Below are 23,905 nucleotides of genomic sequence, written 5' to 3'. Positions count from 1 at the left end.
CTTTCTCTGCACTGGTTTGCCCATAAACGCTGCAGAGAAATGGAAATAGGAAATAAAACACAAACTGCTCCAGTACAGTGAAGTTATTAAAATTGTACATACGCAGCCCCCAGGTTAAGCTGCTCTATAATAACAGGAGCTGAATTCAGCAGCTCCAAAGGCACAGCATAATTTCTTTTGGAGGAAAGACATTCTTGGGTGGAAAAGAGCACAGGAAAATTCTCTGCTATTAATTATCTTACTATTCCTTCATTGGGACAAAATGGGTGGAATTTTGTATAAAAATTCTTCATTTGACTCATCGTCTCAGCCACCTGGCAATAGTTCTGGCTGCTTCTGGAAGGAGCCAAGGTGAAGCTTGAGGGTTACACAACAATTTAGGAAAAAAGTAGACTAGAATAGAATAGAATAGAATAGAATAGAATAGAATAGAATAGAATAGAATAGAATAGAATAGAATAGAATAGAATAGAATAATAATATAATTTACCTCTACCCTTCCTGAAACAGTTAAATTAGAGTTGTTTACAATATCAGGCTAAAATATGAAAATATTCATAGTGAGTTGAACTTCTGGAATCTTAATTAATCAAGTACATTGTATATGAAAGTAAATGTTTCTTGCAGGGACAGCCAGTGAAATTATCACTGCCATTTAGGTTTTTGAGATATTTTAACTTTTTTTTTTTTTTTTTAGATATTTTACAGAAAGAAGCAGCTGAACCCTCTGGATGTAGGAATCCACAGGACCAGAAAAAACCTGAGGATTTTAGGATTTTACCCACTGCCCTCATAAAAGGTTGAGGGATGGTAGAGAGGGATTTACCTGAAAACTCACACCAGTCAGGGAGCTCCCCTTTCTGGTTGTTTCTTTGCAGCAACAGGACTCTGAATTACTGAAAAGTGGTAAAATTCAAGTGAGATTCACTGGGCAAGCAGCTGAGCAGTAACAAGCAGGACCTGCATCAGTAGTTGCATTGCGGACTATTTTCTCAACCTAAATATATTTATGCAAACATGCTGAAGGCTGAACCCTCTCCTTTGTTGCTGGGCCACAAATCAGTCTGCTCCTGATTTAAAATGCATGGCTAAGTTTAAAACTTTAGTAAGGGCCAATCTCTGAATAATCCTTTAAGGATTATTGTAATTAAGGGACTAATCCTTGGATGCTTCTTAATTTGTGTCCGTTTTAGAATGGAGTGCCACTTCTTTCATCACAAAAGAGAGAAGAAGAGGTGAAACTCACAAAGGTTTAAACATTAACAGCCTTTCCTGTCACCTCATGCATCTGAGCAACGCAAACAGGTGGAATATTTAAAACCAGGAGGTCATTAAAACCAAACCCGAGCACAGAACCGCACCTCGGAAAAAAGCAAGGCTGAAAATCAAGAGAGATTTTAAACTGGAGATGTGTTGATGGTGAGAAACATTCTGTGTGCAGATAAGGCAAACACAGTTTAAGGACAGATATTTCAACTTGTGAAAGCTCTGTGCATGGACCCTCAAATGCTTGTTTGCATCAACTCTTCCCTATCACGTTTTTATCTTCTTTTCTTTTCCTTGTCAGGATCGGGATGAAAGTGCTAGAGACCTTAGTTCGTGTTAGGGCTCAAATGTTTATTATTTCTTATCTCTATCACAGTCTTGCAAGTCGTGAGTTCTCCAGCATTCTACTAACAAGCTACAAAATAGCTAACTATCCTTCTATGCAAGGTCTTTTAAGGTTAAGCTATCCAATGAAATGACACTTAAATTATTTTTACTTTTAATCCAATAACTAAACCTGAAGTTCTCAATGCAGACTTTTCTGTCCAATTACAAAATACCACCCAAACCCATGAAGAAAGTGAAGAAGAAAAACCAGCCACTGCCCTAAAACCTCCATCTTGCCCCATATATATTGCTATATTCTAAAACCTTAAACTCTAAGTTTTCCACCCTGTGATATCACACACTTCGAATCAAACTACACACCCACAATCACAGTTCTATCATTCCATTTTGGAAGCCTTCTCCATGGTCTGAGGTCAAATGTGGTATTCTCTTGTGGGTCTGTGCCTTTCAGCACAGAAAGTTTAAAATTCTCAGCATCCAGGGTTCCAACACTCCCTTTCTCCCCAGCAGAAGCCTGTTTGAAGAATACATCAGTGACAGCAATTTCTTTAATCATCTCAGCATTTATATTTATTGTTTATCATGGTATGAGTGAATTGGGCAACCTAAGATTGAAAATTTAGCAGAGAGGGAGATGTTAATATAATTAAATAATCACTCCAGCATTTATATTTATTATTTATCACGGAATGAGTGAATTGGGAAGCCTAAGTTTGAAAATTTAGCAGAGAGGGGGATGTTAATGTAATTAAATTCTTGATGCACATGAGGGAAGCTTCATGGTCTAATCTGAGGAATGCTGAGGCTGAAGATGGTGCACAATGAGCAAGAGGAAGCAATGGGGTGGCAATGCTGGGCTGAAACCCCTGCCAGCAGTGAGGGGCTGCAGTTTGGGATCGCTGCCATTGCTTAAAGGTGCTGGTGGTCTCTGCTGGCAGCAGTCCTTGCTGAGCAGTGTGAAAAATGAGGCAGGAATACCTAGCAGTGCTACAAGGCTTGGAAACAGCCTCTCTTCCCAATTCCAGTCTTGATCTGGGCAAGATACAGACCTGGATGCCTCTGTTCCTGCATCTGTAAGATGAGAATGTTTATAAATATTTACAAAGGGGAAATCCCCATCCTAGGGATTGTTGTTACGAGCAGAGAGTGAGAAACAAGCAGTTGATGCATCTCGTGCTGTGTTACATTTGTGTGGATGTGCAGCACTGGCAGCTGAGTGAGTTGGAACAGGGCTGAGAAACCATTAGGAGACATGGGAAAAGGCTCACTCTTGTTTATACCCCTTGGAAATAGCACATCTTATTTTTACTTCTCCCTGAAACATGCAAGTATTACAAAGATTCCATGCTGGATGCTTTGGCAAGCTGCAGGGGCAGGCGTTCATCATTCTACGGGCTCCATGAGGATGATTGCTCCAAGATACACATTTATCTTTAATATAGCTTACAGAGTTGGGATTTTTATTGTTGTTGTTGTTGTTTTTTGTGGGTTTTTTTCCCCTTTTCTCCGTGACAAATTACATTGTGCTTTATGGAAATGTAACATTTTGTATGAATGGCTGGCAGCAGCCATGTTGCATAGCAATGAGCAAGACAGAGTAGCTCCACTCCTATTTGCAACTGGCTCAGACCTTTCCATTAGCAAATTAAAATCTGTTCAAATTTATTTACTAATATATTAGGAGAAGCTTCAGGCTAACCCCTGTTGACCTGTATTATATGGCAAACAACTGTAGCAGAGAAAATAATTAATAGAATGTATTGCACCTCCTGCTTGTTTCTCCATCACAGCCCGGGGTCGGCCGCAGAGTGGGTTTGCCATCTGCATTCTGTTACAGGGCCACATTTACTTAAAAATTGTCAATTATAGTCTGAAATTACTTCCTTTAATTGAACTCTCTCTATTCAAGGCATCCCCTGTTTTTAAGGCTTCTGAAAGCATGTACATGAAAATGTTTTCTTTTTCAAAACTTAAGGGGAACTTGCTGAATTACCTGTGGATGCAAAAGGAGCAAATATGCAACAGGAATTCCTTGTTACATCAGTTATTCATTACTATTATCATATCATACATGTGTCATTCAGGTGGAAAGTATTACAAGACTTTTTTTTTTATTTTGTATTTGCTATTACAATGTTTTCCAGAGAAGTTGTGGCTGCCCCATCCCTGGAATTGTCCAAGGCTGGGTTTGACGGAGCTTGGAGCAATCTGAGATAATGGAAGGTGGAACTGGATGAGCTTTAATGTCCCTCCCCAAACCATTGGGGTGTTACCCTCATCCAGCCTTTTCACCCTGGAGAACAGCTAATTCTGAGCTCTTCATCTGATTGATAAAGGAGAAAGTGATTATGAGACGTAGAATGATGAAAAAACGGGGTGTGAGGAAAAAATGCAGTTTCCAGCTGCCCAGACTGAGGTTTAGGTGCTAATAAAAGCTGGGGATGTGTAAATGCTTCCTTTCTATCAACACAAACAGCTATAATAAAAGCTGTCAGAGGGTGGTCAGCTGGGAAGTCTTGGCCTTACACAACATATTCAAGTTTTAAGAAGGAAATCGACATGCCACTTTTACATCTCAGTGAAATTTTTTAAAATGTATATAGATATAGAAATAAATTTGCACATTAATGGCCATGGCGACAAATTTAACAAAGTGAATGTAAGCTTATTTTATTATTATATGAACAAAACCAATCATGATCTCTGGAAAACATACAATTCTTGACAATTTACTTAGTTTTTGATAACTTCCTTTCTGTATAAAGGTAAACAGATTAATTAATGAGTGCTAGATCATCACCCTTCAAAGTCTTTATAAAAAGAGATTGTTAACAACATTATAATTATAATTATAAACAATAGAAGATCTTCTCTAAAATAACTAGAAAATCTAGTCTGATTAGCTGTTTTTATTAGAAAGTGTTTCATTTAGAGGAAGAAGGGGTATTAGCCATTACAGGTCGCTGTTGACCTCTTGTGGTCCCATTCTGTGGTTACAGCAAAACCCTAAGGCCAGCCAGGAGTTGGACATAGATGTTCCTTGTGTGTCCCTTCCAAATCAGGATATTCTATAATTCTGTAACTATCTGATAGCCAGGAAATCCCTGGAATTCTCCCCTAAACCTTAAAAAGAACAAACCCAAGATTTCTTCTGCACCGTATAAATGTGCTATAAATGGAATATAAATAAAATTGAATATAAATGGAATATAAATAAAATGATTGATTAGAACAGCTTCTTTCCTGTGGAGAGGCCTAAATGCTGATTTATCAATTATTATCAATTAATTTATCAATTAATGTACCAATTTATCAATTATCAATTCTTAACAATTGTGTTTAAATACATGCAAGACTAAAAAGATTTGCATTGCCAGCAGCTAGCTCTTTCTTTTCCAAAGTGGAAAAGAACAAAAATTATTAAAAAAAAAAAAAATTGAAAACGATAGAATACAACATGATGTTCTTCTTCTCTATTAAGTATTCAGCTAACCACCAAGCAACAATTAGCAGCAGGAGAAAAGGCAGTCAGGGATGTGCAGTGTAATTACTGTGCCCCAGGTCTCATCTGGAGACCAGTGAATCCAGCAGGGATTGGGGCACTGCTTCCAGCAGCCTGACTGCAGTTCTGCTGGGTCAACTTATTTACACAGCAGTCTCCACCCCAGCAGGCAGGCAAACACTGACAATTCATTATTTACTGATCACTGCTATTAATATTGTGTTAGAATGTGTTCATCTGTTGAAACAAAGCTTGTGGGGGTCAGTGCTTTGTTCTGGAGGGGAAAGGGGAGAGGAGGAAGATGAGAAATAGAAGAATGAAGATGCAGATTACTTTCAGCACTGATAAATCAGCATTTAGGCCCCTCCACAGGAAAGAAGCTGCTCTAAACAATCATTCCCTCTGGAAGCTCTACATGCTCATAACTTTTTGTGCTAGTGAAAGATTATCTGATAAAAATTCAATCTCTATATTCAAGTGAAAAAAATATGTTTAGAAACTCATCCTGGCATATTATCTGCTTTCTCACAAAACAAAACAAACCCAAACATGTTAATAAACAGCTGAAATAAAGCAGCACAGTTCTAAGTACTACTAAAAAAATAAACAGAGCAGAAGCCCCCTCCATCTCAATACCAGAAACTGGAATATTACTGAGAAAACAAAATTCTGTTGAGCTACACATATTTGTGAAGAAGATATTAATTTGCACTTTTATGCTAAGCAGGAACAAGGAGAACTGTAGGTGATCCCATGGGGTTTTTCCTCCTGAAATTTCATGTTCCTGCTATGACAATGACAAATGTGTCCCGTTTCCTCTGGCCCACCACAATTCCAGCAGCCTCACAGCACCTGGTTCAACCCCCTGTGACCTCTGTGCCACTCCAGGCTGCAGAACAGCCCCCAGCTGGTTTCCCCTGGCTGGGAGGGTGAATGGGCAAACAGGAGCCCTCTCCTGAGGAAATGAACACAATCCTAAACTGACTCCAGGAAACTGAGCTGTGCTAATTCACAGAAATGCCACGAGGTGGCAAGGTAGGATTGCATTAAACCCTTGTACTCACACAACAGCAGCGAGGGAAAAATCAAACTGCAATCACTGGGATGGGAAAGGTGCATTCATAAGAAACATTTATGCAATCTAATGTTCCTATCAAAAACAAAAAGAGTTTTGAATAATAACAATAATTTTGGAATTATTTCCTTTCTCTGTCTTTAAACTTAGCAGGATGCTCTCACACACTTCTCCATGGATAGGGCTGTCACACCCTGGAACAGGATTCCAGGAAGGTGGTGAAGTCTTCATCCCAGGAAATGTTCAAAATCCATGTAGGCATGGCAGCTGAGGACATGGTTTAGTGGTGAGCACGGTGACAGTGCTGATGCTTGGTGATCCTAGAGGCCTTTTCCAACCTTAATGATTCTATAATTCTATTTCCCTCGGTAGTTTCTGGTTCTTTTAAACAATAGCAAAAATAAAGAACCTCATATTGTCACAGACATCTTTTATGGAAAATCCTTTCCTTAAGATTCTTCCTCCTGAGAAGCTGAGAGGCCTCAGGAACAAAATGTAAACAATGGTTATCTGCTGCTGTGGAATGCAACAGGTGCATCTGTGATTGGCCCATGTTGGATGTTTGTAATTAATGGCCAATCACAGTCAGCTGGCTCAGACTCTGATAACAAGCCTTTGCTATCATTCTTTCCTATTCTTAGCCAGCCTTCTGATGAAATCCTTTCTTCTATTCTTTTAGTATAGTTTTAATGTCATATATATAATAAAATAATAAATCAAGCCTTCTGAAACATGGAGTCAGATCCTCATCTCTTCCCTCATCCTCGGACCCCTGTGAACACAGTCACATCATATCACAGGTTTTAAATATGTAACCACAAAATATATATATGACTGTTCACTTCCAGTGAAATGGACCCAAAACTACACGATTCAAATGCAAGTTAATGTTTTTTCCTTGGGGACCAAGCCAGGGTAGCTGTGGGAATACATGCCAGGAACTGTTCAGCATCTGCATGCACACATTTGTACCTGAGGGTATGGAGGATCTCCACCCTACACCCCAATGGCTACAGTGCCAGAAATCCCATTACTTTCCCATGACTCTGCATTTTGCACACAATATTTGTGCCTTTAATTGATGAAGGGAACCTCAGGAGCACTCCCAGCTCCTCACTGGGAGCAGGACAGCTCCTTGGTGCCACTCCACCACCAAGAGCTCATGATTTATTGTTAAATGTGAATTTGTCCTATAACAGCACGGTGTCACTTGAAAACTGTCTTCTGGAGAAAATAAAGAGAACAAAACTGCTCTTCCAGGCTCTTTCCCTTTGTTCTGCCATGAAGATTCTTCGCTTGGTATTTTCGCTGTTTTCCAGAAAAGTGAAGCTCTGTAGCACCTGGTACAGGTGACCTTTGGGTCTGAGGAGGGACCCATGTCTCCCTCCTGTCCCAGTCTCTCTCTTATCCAAGTCTCCCACATTCCCAGTTTCCCCCATTCCCATTTTTCTGCAGTCCCAGTTGCCCCTTTCCCAGTCTCTCCCCATTCCCAGTTTCCCCCACTTGCAGTTTCCCCCATTCCCAGTCTCTTCCCATTCCCACTTTCCCTACTCCCAGTTCCCCCATTCCCAGCTCCCCCATTCCCAGTTCCCCATTCCCAGTTTCCCCCATTCCCACTTTCCCCATTCCCAGTTCCCCATTCCAAGCTCCCTATTCCCAGTCTCCCCCCATTCCCAGTTCCCCATTCCCAGTTCCCCATTCCTAGTCTCCCCCATTCCCAGTCTCCCCCCATTCCCAGTTCCCCATTCCCAGTTCCCCATTCCCACTTTCCCCATTCCCAGTTCCCCATTCCCAGTTTCCCCCCATTCCCAGTCTCCCCCCATTCCCAGTCTCTCCCCATTCCCAGTTCCCCATTCCCAGTTTCCCCATTCCCGGGCCCTCCCCGCCTCAGGCCCCTCAGTCCCGGCCCGGCAGCGCCCCCTGGCGGCCGCGCTCACAGCCCCGCCCCCTCCCCGCCGAGCCCCGCCCCCCAGCTCCGCCCCCAGCGCCGATTGGTGGGAGCGGCCGCGGGGCGGACGGAGGCCACGCCTCCCCGTGGTTATTGAGGGGCTGGTGGGGTCGGTGCTAAGATGGCGGCTGGGTGGGGGACGGGGAGCGGGACCGAACCGGAGCGGCGGGGCTGGGGGTCCTGCGCACCTCGCCCTCTCCTTCTCATCCCTGGGGGAGGCGGGCAGCTCTGGCATCCTCCGCATAACCGGGATGCAGCTGCGCGACGAGCCCGGCAGCGACAGCGCGGCAGCGGGTGAGGGGGCTCCGGCAGGGACGGGGCTGCGGGGCCGTGAGGGGAGGCAGCGGAGGCAGTCAGCCCCTGTGAGGGCGGCGGGGCGGCGCGGGAGCGGCCGGTGCCTGCTATGTGAGGGTGTGGGGACAGCGGGGGCTCCGCCTTTGGGGCCTCTCCCTGCAGTTTTGCAGCGTGAGGGGAGCTCCGGATCTGGCGCTCGGGCCAGTCAGAGCTCCGAGCTGAGGTGGGGTCGGACCTGCAGGGTGTGAGAACCCTTGCCGTGAAGCTGTCCCGGTCTGTCCTTCTCAGCTCAGCAGGAACATGTTCCAAGTGCCGAGGGATGTGTGATGGTAAAAGTAAACCCTGGACAGCTGCACAAGCAGGGCAAAGTAAAGCCATCTCATACAGTAGGAAAGCCCAAATGAGTAAATTTTTTGATAACATGCAAGGAAAGAGCTCTTCAAATAACACCAAATGAAATTCTGGAAGAAGGGGTCATTCCTGAGTGCTAGTTATTAAAGTAACTTTTTTTTCCAAATATATTTCCCAACAGGTGGATGCTCGTGGAGAAGGGAAGCTGCGGGGGATGAGAAGATCATTGCTGAATCAGGGCACACTGCAAACATGACGTGCTCTTCCATGCTTGAAGCTGGATAAATCTCCCTGCCTCAGCAGGTGGAAAGTGAAACGCAGGCCTGGAGCAATTCTGGTGTGTAATCCCCAGGCAGTGCTCCCCACTCCTCAGAAGCTCATGGCGCTTCTGGGCTTTGCTTTCTTGGTTCTGGTGATCTCAGTACCACATTTACACAGAAATGTGGTCCAAGAGCCTTGGGGCAGCTCAGAACCCTGCTCCACATTCATTGCTGGCATTTCTTGTCTGGATGGCTTGGTTTTACATGATGCCTTGTGCTCAAATGCCATTCCTTACTCCTGCTCTTGCTGAGGACACTCAGTAGGTTGGAGCAGAAAAGGATGGGATTGCAAGGAACTTCTTTCCAAACTGGGAAAACACAAAGACCCTGATGAGCCAGTGTGCCTGGCAGTTTGCCTTTTTCACAGCTCCAGGGGCACAGCCTGCTCCTGCAGCCCCTCCCTGTCTGCCTGTCCCCTGCCCCAGGATCTGTATTTCCTGAAAATAAATGGAATTTCACCCTTCAAAAGTTTGTTTCAAAGTGACAGAGGAAAAGCTTAATAAAAATGCCAAGGTCACATTTTCTTTGCCTCCTAAAATAATACGACAGATCCAATATCTGTATTATTAACTATGAGTGTGAGCTTGTTTTCTTTTTAGGGGCTTTCTAATTTACCTGGGGCTGTTTTTCTTGTGCTGCACAAGCACATGGCTGCAGCCACTCCTGAGAGCCTGTGGGCAGCAGCTCTCTGGGACCAGTAGTTATTTATTGTCTTGGCTAAAGATGCCCTCTCACTGCAGAAATAGCTCTGTGAATGCTCCTCTCTTGGCAAACATTGTATTCTGACAAAATAATGTCAGTGTTTTGCAGAAAAATCCCTTTGCAAAGGACATTTATTGTTCTGTTTTGAACTGGAGCAGTCCTCAGGCTGAGCAGAGACAAGCAGGATTTCTCCCAACATCTCCAGCACTGTCCTCACCTGCCCATTGGCAGTCCAAGATAAGGCTGCAAAATGTCACTAAAATCTTCCAGGAAGTGATTTAGCAGCAATAATACTTTAAAAAAACCCCAAATTTTGATGGAGATGTAATTTCATGCAGCAGATCACTTTGGTTTGTAGGTAAAAGCTGGTGGAACAGAGTGTGTGATCACTTGGTGTTAGAAAAAAACCCACAAAAATAGCATGTTTGGCAAATTAGCTGCAATAACTGAGGTATCAAAGACAGTTACTGATGGGGTAATTTGGGTTATTTAAGTCTGTTCTGGGAAAATGAGGATTAGGAAGAGGCATAATTAAAATATGCAAAGCCGAAGGGGAATAGAGAATAGATATTAAGTCACTTTAAATTAGTAATTCATGAGAGGGTGGAAGGGAGAGAAATGGATGAAATTATGCTCTGAAAGGGCCCTGATATTCCATTGTTGCAGAGAGAAAAGCTATTCAGAGCCTGAGCACATCTTCTGTGCACACAGAAATTAGAGAGGAGGATTGAAGAGCTGTCTGTCCACTGAGGGAGCTGATCCTGCAGGGTTCCCTCACATCCAAGGGAATATGTTTTTGTAGGGGCATCAGGGATTTCCAAGCTCTGTGTTCTGTACATTGACAGCAGAGCTACAGGAGCTGGGCCAGGAGAGTCCTTAGCACCTCAGTGTTAGGATTGTGAGAGGCAGAGTCTTTCCCCCACAGTGTTCCCTGGTGTGCTGGAAAGCAATTCCATCAGGGTGAGGTTTTCCCTCTAATCTGACAGCAGAGACCATTTCAGCAAGATTTTGTTACTGAGCATCAAAAGTCCAGTGTTTTGTCTACCAATGGAGAAGAGATTTGTAATGGAATCAAAGAATCATCAGGAAAATGAGTTTTGTCACAGTTATATTTTCTGGAAAAATCCCTTTGCCTGGGATTTTGCTCCTGGGAAGCTGAGAAGCCTCAGAGAAAAAGGAAAACAATATTATCTCATTGCTTCTCCTCTATTTTGCTCATGTGGAATGTTTGGAGATTTTTTTTATCCAACAGGTGATTGTTTCTTTGGATTCTGGTATGAATTATTTTCATTCTTTGGCCAATCAGTGCCAAGCTGTGTCAGGGCTCTGGAAAGAGTCACGAGTTTTCATTATTAGCTTTTTAACCTTCTGTAAGTATCCTTTCTGTACTCTTTAGTATAGTTTAGTTTAGTATTCTTTTATATAATATAGTATCATAAAATAATAAATTAGACTTCTAAGAGCATGGAGTGAGATTCATCATTCCTTCCTTCGTCTGGGAACCCTGCAAATACAGTCGAGTTTAGCCTTAAATTTTTACTCCATGGAAGTGAAGAATTGATTTCCATGATGAGCTCCATGCAGAAAGAGGAGCTTTGCATCAGGAGGAAGGTTGACATCTCACTGCCATAAAGGGATCTCCACAATGAGCCAAATGGAGCATCCAGCTGCTGCAGGAGCAGCCTGGAACCATTCCACAGAGTGTGAGCCTGCAGCTGCTGCCACTGTGATGTCAGGGCCCGTTGGGGTGCCACTGAAAGGTTGGCACATCCCTGCAGTGCCAACAGGACACTGCCATTCCTGCAACCCAGACCACCTCGATGCCCCTTCTGCTGGCATTCCAGGAGGATCCTCCTCCTCCAGGAGTTCTCAGTGGGCTGCCTGCACACCAGCAAGGGTTTTAGCTGAATTTTGGGTTATGCAGCTCTGCAAGTTCTAGCACAGCTCTGCAGAAATGATCCAGCAAGTTGTTGCCACAGTGCGTGATTTTCTGTCTGCTGCATCTGCGCTGTATTTTGACCCAGATAAACCCTGGCTGCTGACAGCTCATCTGAGGAGTGAGTAGTGCTTTGCCCTAGGTGCAGCATACCTGGCTTTGGGATCACTGTGGCCTTTCTGCTCTTCCTTAGGAACTGAGCTGAGTTTGGAACAGCAATGACACTGTGATGGCATTGGTTTGGTAGAGCTCCTGTCAACAGCTTCTGCTAAAAGGGGTGTCTCAATGGGGACAGCATTTGGAATGTGGGGAGCCCTGTGGGGGTTCCATTCCCTATGCACAACAGTTTGGGGAGTCTGTAATTCCCTCACTTTGCTCTTTTCAAAATGCAGCCTGGAAGAGCTTGTCAGAAGTGCTTACAAAAACTGTGCAATTATCTTCAGAACTGAGGGAAAAGATCTTTTCCCCCCCATAATTAAAAGATTTTACTAACCACCTGTGCTAAAATAGTGATAACCTTCATGAGGAGATGTAACTTCCCAATAGTGTATGCTCCTGAACCCAGGAGCTGTTCCTGTGCAGTATCAGAATAGAATTCACACAGCTAAGGGGATTTTGGGAAGGCTTTTCTAGGGAAGCATTTTCAGCAAGCTAAAGAGAACCAACATATGCAATTTAATAGTAGGAAAACTTCTTTAGCTCTTGGGCAGAGCAGAATCATTGACTATTAAAGAACAATTTGCATTTTCTTGACTGAGTTTCTACTTATTTGCTGGTGAAACAGCACAAAAAATAGAAAGGTATGTAAAAAAAAAATCTGGTATTTTGTCCTGTTCAGTTCCTTACTGTGGAAAAGAACTGTTGCTCCTGGAGGGATTTGGTGAAATAAAAATGCTCTTTTCTTTGGGCTGACTTGTTCCATGGAGGATGCCCCACAAGAGGCAGTTTTCTAACAGCATCTGGTTCATCTTCTCTTGCCCACTGCAGATCTGATCATCCAGTTATCCAGAGGTGGATACATGGCAACCTGTCCTTTGGTGAGTGGGAAAGGAACCTTTGACATTCCTAGAGTTTAAGAACTGTGGAGCGAGCTGTGAATGAGCTTTGCCTGCTCCAACAGCGTGCCACCCTGAAAAAATGTCCGTGTCTGGTTTTGCAGCAGCAGCAAAGGGTTCCCTGGCTGTTTCCTCAGTTTCTGTTCAAAGCTTTTAAACAAATTAAAGTCTGGTTTTGCTGGGGGAAGATTGTGGGTTTAGCCATGGTGGAATATCTAATTCACAGCAATTTTCAATACTGTATGATTGCCCCATTTTAATTTAGTTTTAACAACTTAGAACTCCCTTTCTAGCAAGTTTCATGATTTATCTTTAGTACAGCTGGATATATAGCTGAGCATAAATAAGGTTATAATTGATAATGTAACTCACTGGAACCATTGAAAGGAAGTTTTAAATAACAATCCACACTAATAAATGTTGGGTTGCAGTAACAATCCTAGAGAGAGGCATGACATCCACTGGCCAAATTTATTAGGGTTAATATTAAGCATTTTAAATAGAGCAACAGTGAGGTGTGAAGGTGTAAAATGGTGCCTTTGATTTGCTTCAGTTCTCTAAGTGGCCTTTAAGCTTTAAAGCAGGTGGAAACATCAAATTTGGGGCAACTTGATGTAGCGCTCTGCCCCTGCAGGGCAGCAGCTGGGGTTGTTTCAACCCCCCATAATTTATAGATATTTAAATTGTACTGGGACATGTGCAACAGAGAATTGAGGCTGTAGGACCATATGCATGTCTAGATCAGTTTCTGATGTCAAAGCAGCTGAAAGTTGTGTGTAACTATCAAACCTCCCAAATGGCAGAAGGGAGACTCTCACTCCTGTCCCCAAGCCACAACATTGCCACCAGAACCTCAGCTGGCTCTTTCCCTTCCTGGACAAGAGGATAATGAGAAGAAGGTGGACAAGGAACCTGCAGCTGTTTCCTCAGGAGGATCAGTAAGTGCCAGCTTTGGTTACCATTGGTGCAATTCAGAGTTTCTGCCATTCAGCAGCTGCCATTCACAGCTGGAGTCCTGCCATGACATTGTGCTTCACCCCAGCCAGTGGCACCTGGAAAACTGGGTTTGAATTTCCCTTTTAGTCATTAGTTTCCCTTGCAGGATACAGGAGAAATTGTCTCCTGGATGTACCTGCCCCTCTGCACAGATTATTTGAGAAAATCCATGAAAATTGAACATGTAACTGGCCATGAACTTGCTTTGGTTTTATTCATTCAGTTTGTCATGTGGACAGCAAAAAGCTGTTTAGAGCAGTGGATATTGCTGACAGGCATCTTCCTGAGGGTTTGCATTTGGAATACAAGCTCAGGGTATCCCTGCCAGCTCCCTTCCTGACACTGATTTCTCATCACAGATCCACACGAGCTCTCTGCTGGGAGCTGAAGATGCAGATGATGAGACACTTCTCCTGTCTGACACCCTCAGCAGAAGCTCAGGTCCTCTGGACAAACCCAGGGTCCGGCTGCAGAAGAAATTCTGTGTGACAGAGGAAGTGCTGGAACAGCTGAGTACGTGTGCTGTGCCTCTTGTCTGGTGTGTGTGTCCCAGCCTCAGCTGCACCAAAGGACACAGGAAGCAGAATTCTCTCTGGGCATTCCTCAGGACAGCTCAGACTGGGTTCAGTTTCCCTGCCCTTCCATCTGTGCTGAAGGCAAAAGCAGGGATGGTTTCTGATTCAGCAGAAGGTGCTGTGACCTAGTGAATGAGCTACTGAACTCCTGAGTGCTGATGGCCTAATCAAGCAGGATATTTGGGTTCCTAAATTCTCTTTAGTCCCCTGACAAGACATTGGAGCAAAAATACTTCACAGCAACCTCTTAGACTGAAGACAAGCAGTGTGGTCCTTCAAATGGCACAGGCAAGGTTATCACCAGAACTTAGCCTGGTAACCCATGATGAGGGTCCTGGATCCTAAAGCCCCATCATTATTGATTATAACATGAGATGCTGTTCTTTAAAATCATAAAGACAATCCTTTGGTGAACTGCTGAAAGTTGGGAAGGTCCCCTTCTCTCCTGGAAACACTTTGCACCGTTTCTTAAAAATGAATCCCAGAACCCAAGGTGCATTAAATCTTCAGAAATATTAAACCTTTTGTTGAATCACACAAAGGGTTTATTCCCAGGAAAATAAAGGCTGTGTAGTTTTAGATCTCCTAAATATTGGTAGAAAACAAACTCTTGCTTTGGTACCTGGTCTTTCCTGTCTCTTGTGAATATTTCTGCTGGTGCTTTGTTTCCTGTCAAGGTAAGTCTTCAAAAAGAAATATATGTGGAAATATCTGTGCTTTGGAGCTGCCTCTGTTGCTGTTGTTGCCCACAGAGGGCTCACAGCCAGACAGTGGGGCTGCATCTCCCATATGCTGGAGGGTGGTGTCTGTTTGAAGTGAGCATCCTGCATTTCATTTCTTTCAGGGGGCATTGTCAACGAGGGGGACCCTAAGACCAAATACATTGATTTTGTTCAAGTTGGCCAGGGGTAAGTCCCATCCCAATTACTCCTACAAAGCCATGGCTGGGCATTTTGCTGCTGTAATATCAAGTGTGAATCCAGGCAAGCTCCAAACATGATGTGGGTTTAGATCCTCCATCTCAGTACAGGTCAGAATTAATAATTGTGGTCAGAAGGTGTTGTCAAAGAAAACTCGATGCTGGCAATGCCTCACCTGCAACAAGGAGCAGGACCTGAAAAATCTCCCATCCCTCAAACCTTATTGCCTAAAAGAACACCTTACCACCCCACAGCTGTCAGATAAAAGTTCTCAGTAACACTTGTTTCAAATATTTTGCTAAAAAAATATTTGGTACTCTGGATTATACACTTGCAGGACCTGCAAGATCTCTCATCCCTCCAACCTTATTGCCTAAAAGAGCACCTTACTACCCCACAGCTGTCTGATAAAAGTTCTCAATGACATTTATTTCAAATATTTTACTCAAAAACCTTCAGTAATCCAGATTATAACCACATCGTTTAGCAATTGAAACTGGAGGTGAAATAATAAACTTTTGCACTGTCATACAAAATCCCACCCTGTGTAGTCTGCAGCATGCATTCTGTGGGAAAAAAAGACACACAGAGATACAAAAAGAAGGAAAAAACCCAATGCAATAAGGCAAAATTGATAAAATTTAAATATTTCTCAGTTTTTGTAGGCACACCCTCCCCCTGCTCTTAGGTTTTGAAGATCTGTGCTCCAGCTCTTTTTCTTCAGAGGGCTGCTGTGCTGCTGTTTGAAGAATAGATGAACCAAGGTGTTTTAAAACACTTCATGCAGCAGAGATCTCCTGTCTGGGCGGGCTTTCACCCCCAGCACCTGAACTGCTTCTCCTTTCTTCACTGCTCTTTTGTTTCCAGGGGTTTCGGGACTGTTTACAAAGCCACGGACCCAGCTACAGGAGATGTGGTGAGTGCCAGTGTGCTCCCAGCACACTGAGCGGCTCTTCAGGGCTTTCCCCTCTGCTGTGAGTTCTGCTGGAGCTTTGGGTGCCCAGTAGAGCTTTCCTGCACAGCCTTTCCTCAAGCACAGAGCAATGGCAGCCTGCAAAAAACTCATTTTGGACAGGCTTTGTTCCTACTCAGGTGCAGAAAGAATGCTGGAGGGCCAGTGGTGTCTTTAAGAGAGGGACATAATTAAGGCTTAAAATACCAGAGAATGGGTTACTTCTTTAGAAACCCAGAAAATAATTGCAAATCTGAACTGTGGAGTTCAGATTGCTCATGGAGTAGCAAAATCGAAGTCCAAGAGCTGAGAAATTTTGTGGGATCATAATTTTTTTGTGTGTGTGTAACTGCTATGATCTTTTAGGATGGGATTTTATCCATCATGTACACATGTGTTTGCTTTGTTATGCAACCAAGACAATCAGCAGTTGCTGAAATAATGGCCAAACCCCATTGAATTGCTGAAGGATTCCCAGCTGTTTTGATGTATTTTCGAAGTCACAAAAACCTGCTTGCAAAAACCTGTGTGAATAACAACAGAGGTGATAAACTGAGGCCATCAGGGAAGAATGTGGGTGCAGGGTGTTGTCAGAGATCTGTGGGTGATAGTTTAGGGAAATTTTTGCAGAGTTTAGAAGGCAAAATGTGTCTGGCAAGTGTCCTGTAAGTGGCACCTAAACAAGTGGTGAAACCAGCTGTTGTCCTGTCACTTCCTGAGCCCTGGTGTGTGGTCACAGGGCAGTTGGCACAGCCCGGCCCTATCATTCCAAAAACACTCTTTCCATGATCATTTTGCTCTATCCAAGCTAGGCACCCCCAATGCAGCAAATAATGTGCTCTGACTCCATGATTCAGAAGGTTGAACAATTGCTTTATTAAAACTATATTACACTAATACTATATTATAACTATACTAAAGAAAACCCATAACTGTCTCCTGACAAACACAGCTTTGAGTGACTGGCTAATCACTCAAAACCACTTTCACTTGTGTCCAATTAACAACTCACTTCAGGTCAACAGTCTCCATAACACATTCCACATGTGAAAAAACAGGAGCAGTGAATAGGGATAAGAATTGTTTTCTCTTCTTCTCTCTGTGCTTCTCACTGCCTTCCCAGGAAAAATCCTTGGGGAGTTGTGCCTGCTGCTCTCTGTGAAGAGAGCTGTGGCCACAGTGCTCTCCTGCAGCAGAACTTCTGGAGCCCCTGGGCTCCACTCTCATTTCAGGTGGCCCTAAAGAAGATGCCTCTGCGCAGACGGAGCAGGAAGGAACTCCTTGTCAACGAGATTCAGATCATGAAGGAAAACAGGCATCCCAATATTGTCAATTATATAGACAGGTGAGTGGTTCTGCTGTTAGCATGGGAATGTTTGTTCACACACAGCAAGGCAAAGGTTAAAAAACCCCTTTGAGCACTGGCAGAACATGGAGCTCTTTCTTATTTCTCTATTCATCTCCAGTGGATGGGTGGAGATGGCCTTGGGTCTCCATTAATCTTTTCTGATGTATGTAGTTGGAAACCTCTTTTCAAAAACCTGGATGTGCCATGTCTTACTGAAACAACAGCCTGTCAGTTCATTACCTCTGTGTTGTTTGGGGGGTTTGGTTTTTACAGGTTGATAATATTTTCTATGCCTTAACGACAAGTGCTGATAAACCATCATAGAAATTATCTCCCTTGGGCTGTTTTCCATTTTTCATTGCTGTGGAAGCCAGGAAGACTAAATTCTCATTTGGAGATCCACATAATTTGCCAGGTTTTACATAGTTTTTCCTGTTTCTGACTGTATTTTATGCAGTGTTTTCAAAATGGTTGGCCAACAGCTGTCCTCAGTGCTGCAGAGCCTCCTCCCACGGATAACTCTGGAGTTGTGTTGCCTTGTTCCTGGAGTGAATGGTGGAAGTGATAAATTAAGATAATGATTCAGTTGATGGCAAGTGTCCTGGTTCCAGATTGGTCTCTGCTGTTACTAAATTGCATTTTTCATTTCATTTCTCATGAGCCTTTCTCATTTAGACTGCACAGGTTCCAAATACTCTGTAGCCTACAAGGAACGTCTCTCCATTTCATTCTGCCTCCATTTACAAGTGACCCAGAAACAAAACCCCCCTGCAGTCTTTCCCACAAGGTAATTTAGCTGTGCACATTGATCTCCATGCCATTGTTTTCTTCTCTCAGCTACCTGGTGAATGAAGACCTGTGGCTCGTGATGGAATATGTGGATGGAGGCACTTTAACCAGTGTTCTTGTCCGAGTCTTAATGGAGGAAGGAATGATAGCTGCTATCAGCAAGGAGGTGAGGGACCCTGCTTGGGCTTCCAATAGCTTGGACAGGAGTGACTTCTTGTTCAGAGCTTTATTTCAGTGCTGCTGTTATGAAATGTAAAATAAAAGGGTGTCTTGGTTTGAAAAGACAGGTGTCTATTAAGGAAGGCAGGAGCTTCTCTTGAAATGGAAAATGTAAATCCTCTCTCTCTGAATTATTATAATTTTGAAATTAAGAGGCTCTCAGGAAAGATAGGGGAATAGGAATAACAGTTCTTTACTAGGAAAGTTAAAAATGCAAATGAAACAGTACACTGCCAAAAGAACCACAGGCAGTGGAGGACAGAAAATGGGCAAAGTCTTGGAGGAGATGGGGTCACTCACAAAGATGCATTTTGTAAGAAATGGACTTAAAGAAACCCCAAAAAGCCGTGCCACAAAATCACAAAGTGTACCTAGATCCACACCTCTATTCCCTATGCCTCTTCTCCCTTAACAGAATTTCCTTTTGTCAGAAGATTTGACTAGGAAAACATTCCATTTTTGTGAGGTGTTGTGAACTGTTTTTACTACTTGTAATAACCATCCCGGCTCTGAGTATTCCTGTAATGCAATGCCATGCAGCAGAGAACCTGTCCACTTTATAGCTTTGCTCTCAATATTTGTTACTCATTGTTTTCTCATCTAAATGTACATTTGCAAAATGTGTGTCAACCTAAGACAAAGGGCATCTAAGTGAGCCTCCTGCCAATACAACTGCATTTCTTATACTCTGTTATTAGACACTTTTGTCAGTCTCTTTTTTAATTTATTTAACATTCTAAACTTTGCCTCATTAAACTGGAGCATGTCTGCACTGCATTCTTGGCCAGTAAAAGCAAACATGCTGGTGGCAGAATTTTAAACTAACAGCAAATTAAAACAGAGACTCATTTCTCACAGCCCTCAGCTTAAAAGGAGAGCATTGCATTCCAAATGGTGTTTGTTTCTGTAAAGTGACTAATGTGCTGCTTAATGTGCTGTTGAGGCCAACATAAAACCTCTGTCATGCAGCCTCCCACACAAAAGTGATCCACCTCATAATGGAGGGAGAGATTTTATTTTTTGGCAAACTTTCCTTTGTCACCTGGATGGAGAGAGCAGAACCACTGCAGCCATTCTGGCTGGGTTAGGAATGGACAGTCTATAGCAACAATTGGTGTTTCACCTAGAAATTCAATCTTTTAGGGCCATTTCCTTGTCTTGTGTGATGAAATGAGGTTAACTAACTTTTACCCTCATGGGTTTTGTCTCAGTGCCTCAAAGCCCTGGATTTTCTTCATTCAAAGAATGTGATCCACAGAGATGTCAAAAGTGACAACATTCTTCTCGGGATGGACGGCTCTGTGAAACTGAGTAGGTGTTCTTGGTCGGGCACAGCATCCCTGTGTTCTCAGACACAGAGTGGGGAATTCTTGTGCTTGGTTCCATGGTTCAAGCTGGCTTTGACAGTATTTTTGTTTTCCTCCTCAGCTGATTTTGGCCTGTGTGCTCAGCTGAGCCCGGAGCGGAGCACACGGTGCACGATGCTTGGCTCTCCTTACTGGGTAGCACCAGAAATTGTGAAAAGAAAGGAATATGACACCCAAGTGGACATCTGGGCCCTTGGGATTGTGGCCATTGAAATGCTGGAGGGAGAACCTCCATACTTTAAAGAAAGCCCCATCCAGGTAAGGTGCAAACACTGTCAGATGCCACTGTCTTGCCAATCTGTCCCATTCTTTGTCTCCCATGAACCAAAATCCCACTTAAATCAGCCTGAAATAGTTCCACCAAGGCCTACTTCTAGAAATGTGCCTGCAGAACATCTCATCAGAGGAGAAGTGACCTGTGCCAGTGCAAAAATGTGCCTTTTTTTCCTCCAGCACTGTTTGAGTTCCTCCTGCTGTGTTTGATCTCTCTCTGAGCTGGAGCTGGGAATGACAGCAGCAAGTTTCTCCAATTGGGAAATTATTATGAAAAGTATTACAAGCGTATCTGCAGGCCCAGAAGCCTCTTCAAATTCTGACCAGTGCCTTTAAGGGAGGGTCACTGGTTCTAGTGATGCCATAATTATGTATTACCATAAAAATTTCTAAAAGTATATTTGAGCAAAGCTACTTGTAGTAAACATATTAAACATATTTTGAAGCTTTCAGTTTTAGATCCTAATTCCTTAAAATGAAATTATGAGTTCTTATACCAAACAAGCAAGGAATAGTGGAAGAATGTATACCAGGATAAAATCTCATGGCTATTAGCTGAAACCAGGTTAAATGCTGCACAGTTAATTCCCGAGGAATACAACAGTTTTGAAGATTTGAGTCTTCTACTCTTTTTTAAAAAGTTCCTAGACTTTTCTTGGAAGACCACTTTTGGATTGCTTTTGCCTTGTATAAGGCAGCAAACCCAGATGAAGAGAATGATTTCCAGATCCCAGAATATTCTGAATTGGGAGGGATCACCAAGTCCAGCTCCTGAGTGAATGGCCCATCTGGGGATTGCTGTTACCAGCACCATGCTCTGACCAGCTCGGCTACACTCAGGCTCATTGTCATCACCGCTCTGGAGGCTGACAGTTCCCTCCTTCCTTGCCCTCAAACGCTGATCACAGCCCCTCGAGAGGCACCAGGAGCTCTCAGACAGCCAGGAGGGGCCTGCAGTGGAGCTGTCAGCCCAGGGATGGTCAGTGGCTGCCCCGTGCTTCCTCTGTCCCCAGGCTCAGCGCCTGATTGCCCGGAACAGGTACCCCCCTCTGAGGATGCCCAGCAAGATGTCAATTCTGTTCCACGCCTTCCTGCACTCCTGCCTGGACACCAACCCCAGCATCCGCTGGACAGCCAGGGAGCTCCTGCAGGTACAGGCCCAGGGGCTGCAGGGGGAAGTCTCCTCTCCTGATAATCCCCTGTTGTGAAGGTGTTCACAGGGGTCTGAGGATGAGGGAAGAGATGGAGATCTGACTCTGTGTTTCAGAAGGCTTGATTTATTATTTTATGATATATATTATATTAAAACTATACCAAAATAATAGAAGAAAGGATTTCATCAGAAGGCTGGCTAAGAATAGAATAGAAAAGAATGATAACAAAGCTTCTGTCTCAGACAGAGAGTCTGAGCCAGCTGACTGTGATTGGCCATTAATTACAAACAACTCTATGAGACCAATCACAGATGCACCTGTTGCATTCCACAGCAGCAGATAACCATTGTTTACATTTTGTTCCTGAGGCTTCTCAGCTTCTCAGGAGGAAAAACCCTCAGGAAAGGATTTTTCATAAAGGATGTCTGCGACACCCAGTCTGGGTGCTTTGCAAAATAGAATCATACAAGAATTTGGCTTGGAAGGGACCTTTAAAGTCCATCTGGTCCAACCTCCCTGCCATGAGTGGGGATGTCTTCAACTTGATCAGGTTGCTCAGAGCTCTGTCTGACCTGACTTTGGATGTTTTCAGGGATGGGGCATCCAGCACCTCTCTGGACAGCCTGTGCCAGTGTTTCACCACCCCTAGCATAAACAGTTTCTTCCTTAGACCTAACCTGAATCTCTCCTCTTTTCATTTAAAACCATTATCCTTTGTCCCTTTGCCCCTTTGCAACAGGCCCTACTAAAACTGGGTCCCCTTGAAGTTTTGAAAGGCTGCAGTAAGGTCTCCCTGGGGCCTTCTCTCCTCCAGGCTGAACAATCCCAGTTCTCTTGGCCTTTCCTCAGAGGAAGGGTGTTCCATCCACCCTCTGACCATTTCTGTGTTGTATTTTGGGATTGCATTCAGTCTTAGCTGGTGGCAAGAGAACTGCAGTAGAATGGTGCCAAAATGGTGTTGGTGGAAAAGGAACCCAGTCCCAGCCCAGCAGTCAGAGATTTGGCTGTTCTTGTCTTGGTGCTGAAAACCTGCACCTCGGTGTTCTTCAGAACAGCACAGCCCTAAATCCTCATGGGATCAACCTTTCTTAGCGGTGCTGGAGTTCCCTGTGGAACAGTTTGCACTCATCTTTTCTGACAACTAAAGCAGCCCCTACCTTTAGAAAAAAGGAACCTAAGTGAGTCCTTTGAGTTTCCTGAAATGGAAAAAGCCCTAAGGCAGCAAGTGGCATTCCCAGAGTGCTGGCAGGGTCAAAATCCCAGCCAGCTGAAGACACCTTGATAAATTGATTATTGCCTCTGACAGCAAGGTCTGAATATTAAGACTGAAGTAGAGATGGTCCCCCTCAGTCCTATTTATGTGTATTTCTGGTAAGCAGAGAATTCATGCTTCCTCTTGTGAGAAACTGGCTTTGGAAAGTAACAGTTTCTCTCTTTCTCTCTTTCTCTCTTTCTCTCTTTCTCTCTTTCTCTCTTTCTCTCTTTCTCTCTTTCTCTCTTTCTCTCTTTCTCTCTCTCTTTCTCTCTCTCTTTCTTTCTTTCTCTCTCTCTCTCTCTCTCTTTCTTCCTTCTTTTTTTCCCCTTGGGCAGCATCCATTTTTACGAACAGCCGTGAGTCTCTCTGTCCTGCCTGACTTGATCTGTATAGCCAGGAAAGTCTGTCAGACCACGGAAACAGCTCAGGACAGCAGTGCCAACACAGAGGAAAAGAAGGAATAAAATTTTCACTCCTTTGGGAGATTTGCTCCCTTCTCACCCAATGGTTCCATTCACTTCTGAATTACTGGTTGCTTCTCAAAGATGCAAAGTCCCAATTATGGGGGTTTTGGAATGGTTTGGAAATGGGGAAGGGTCTCCTTCATTCATCAGCTCCAGACCACGCTGGCTCTGAAATGCCCATGGGCTGGGATTTGCCCACTTGTGGCACTTCTGGGTGAGGGAGAAAGTGCAATGCATTTCCAGCCAAATGGGGGAGGCAAAACATCCTGTTGGATACACACAATCAGCTGGGACTGTGGAGTGTTTGGGGAATTCACTGTCCTCCCTCCACCTGGCAGAACACATTGACAAAAAAAAAAAAAAAATAGAGATTACAGAGGAAGATATGTATATAACATAGATTGCTAAATGGGGGGGGATGGGGGTGTGCAAATGTACATAGACACGTGATGTACTGGATAATTATTACATGTGTAAATATACATGTGTATAATTATTATATGTATAAATATTTATAGAATATACATACTATTATATATACTATATATGTATATACACTATATATATAATGTGTTTATATAATTATATGTACAGATAGTGTGTTACAGAGCTATGGACATACATTTACCTTGTACCTTATATTGTCCCCTATGCACAAACGCCCCCATAACTCTCCTGAACTGTAGTTCCTTATATAATGTTCCTTTTATATATATATATATATATATATATATATATATATATATGATATAAAAAAAATGTATCAGTGTATACATATATGTATGTACATATATGG

General features: G+C 43.4%; 1 protein-coding gene across 1 annotated transcript; it reads left to right on the top strand.

Annotated features, from left to right (window-relative positions):
• The first annotated feature begins 8,281 nt into the window (after positions 1 to 8,281).
• Positions 8,282 to 23,479, top strand: LOC134425604 (serine/threonine-protein kinase PAK 3-like). Its single transcript, XM_063170348.1, has 13 exons — positions 8,282 to 8,433; positions 8,966 to 9,121; positions 12,730 to 12,779; positions 13,601 to 13,735; positions 14,153 to 14,306; positions 15,213 to 15,276; positions 16,156 to 16,204; positions 17,473 to 17,585; positions 18,426 to 18,543; positions 19,808 to 19,907; positions 20,025 to 20,221; positions 21,250 to 21,387; positions 22,981 to 23,479. The coding sequence occupies exons 3-13, from the start codon at positions 12,762 to 12,764 to the stop codon at positions 23,107 to 23,109; spliced, it is 1,215 nt and encodes a 404-aa protein (XP_063026418.1). The 5' UTR covers positions 8,282 to 8,433; positions 8,966 to 9,121; positions 12,730 to 12,761; the 3' UTR covers positions 23,110 to 23,479.
• Positions 23,480 to 23,905: the final 426 nt, after the last annotated feature.

Source organism: Melospiza melodia, chromosome 16 (assembly GCF_035770615.1).
Source record: "Melospiza melodia melodia isolate bMelMel2 chromosome 16, bMelMel2.pri, whole genome shotgun sequence".
NCBI lineage: Eukaryota > Metazoa > Chordata > Aves > Passeriformes > Passerellidae > Melospiza > Melospiza melodia.
The sequence above is the reverse complement of the archived record's forward strand: the minus strand, read 5'-3'. Positions and strand labels throughout refer to the sequence as shown.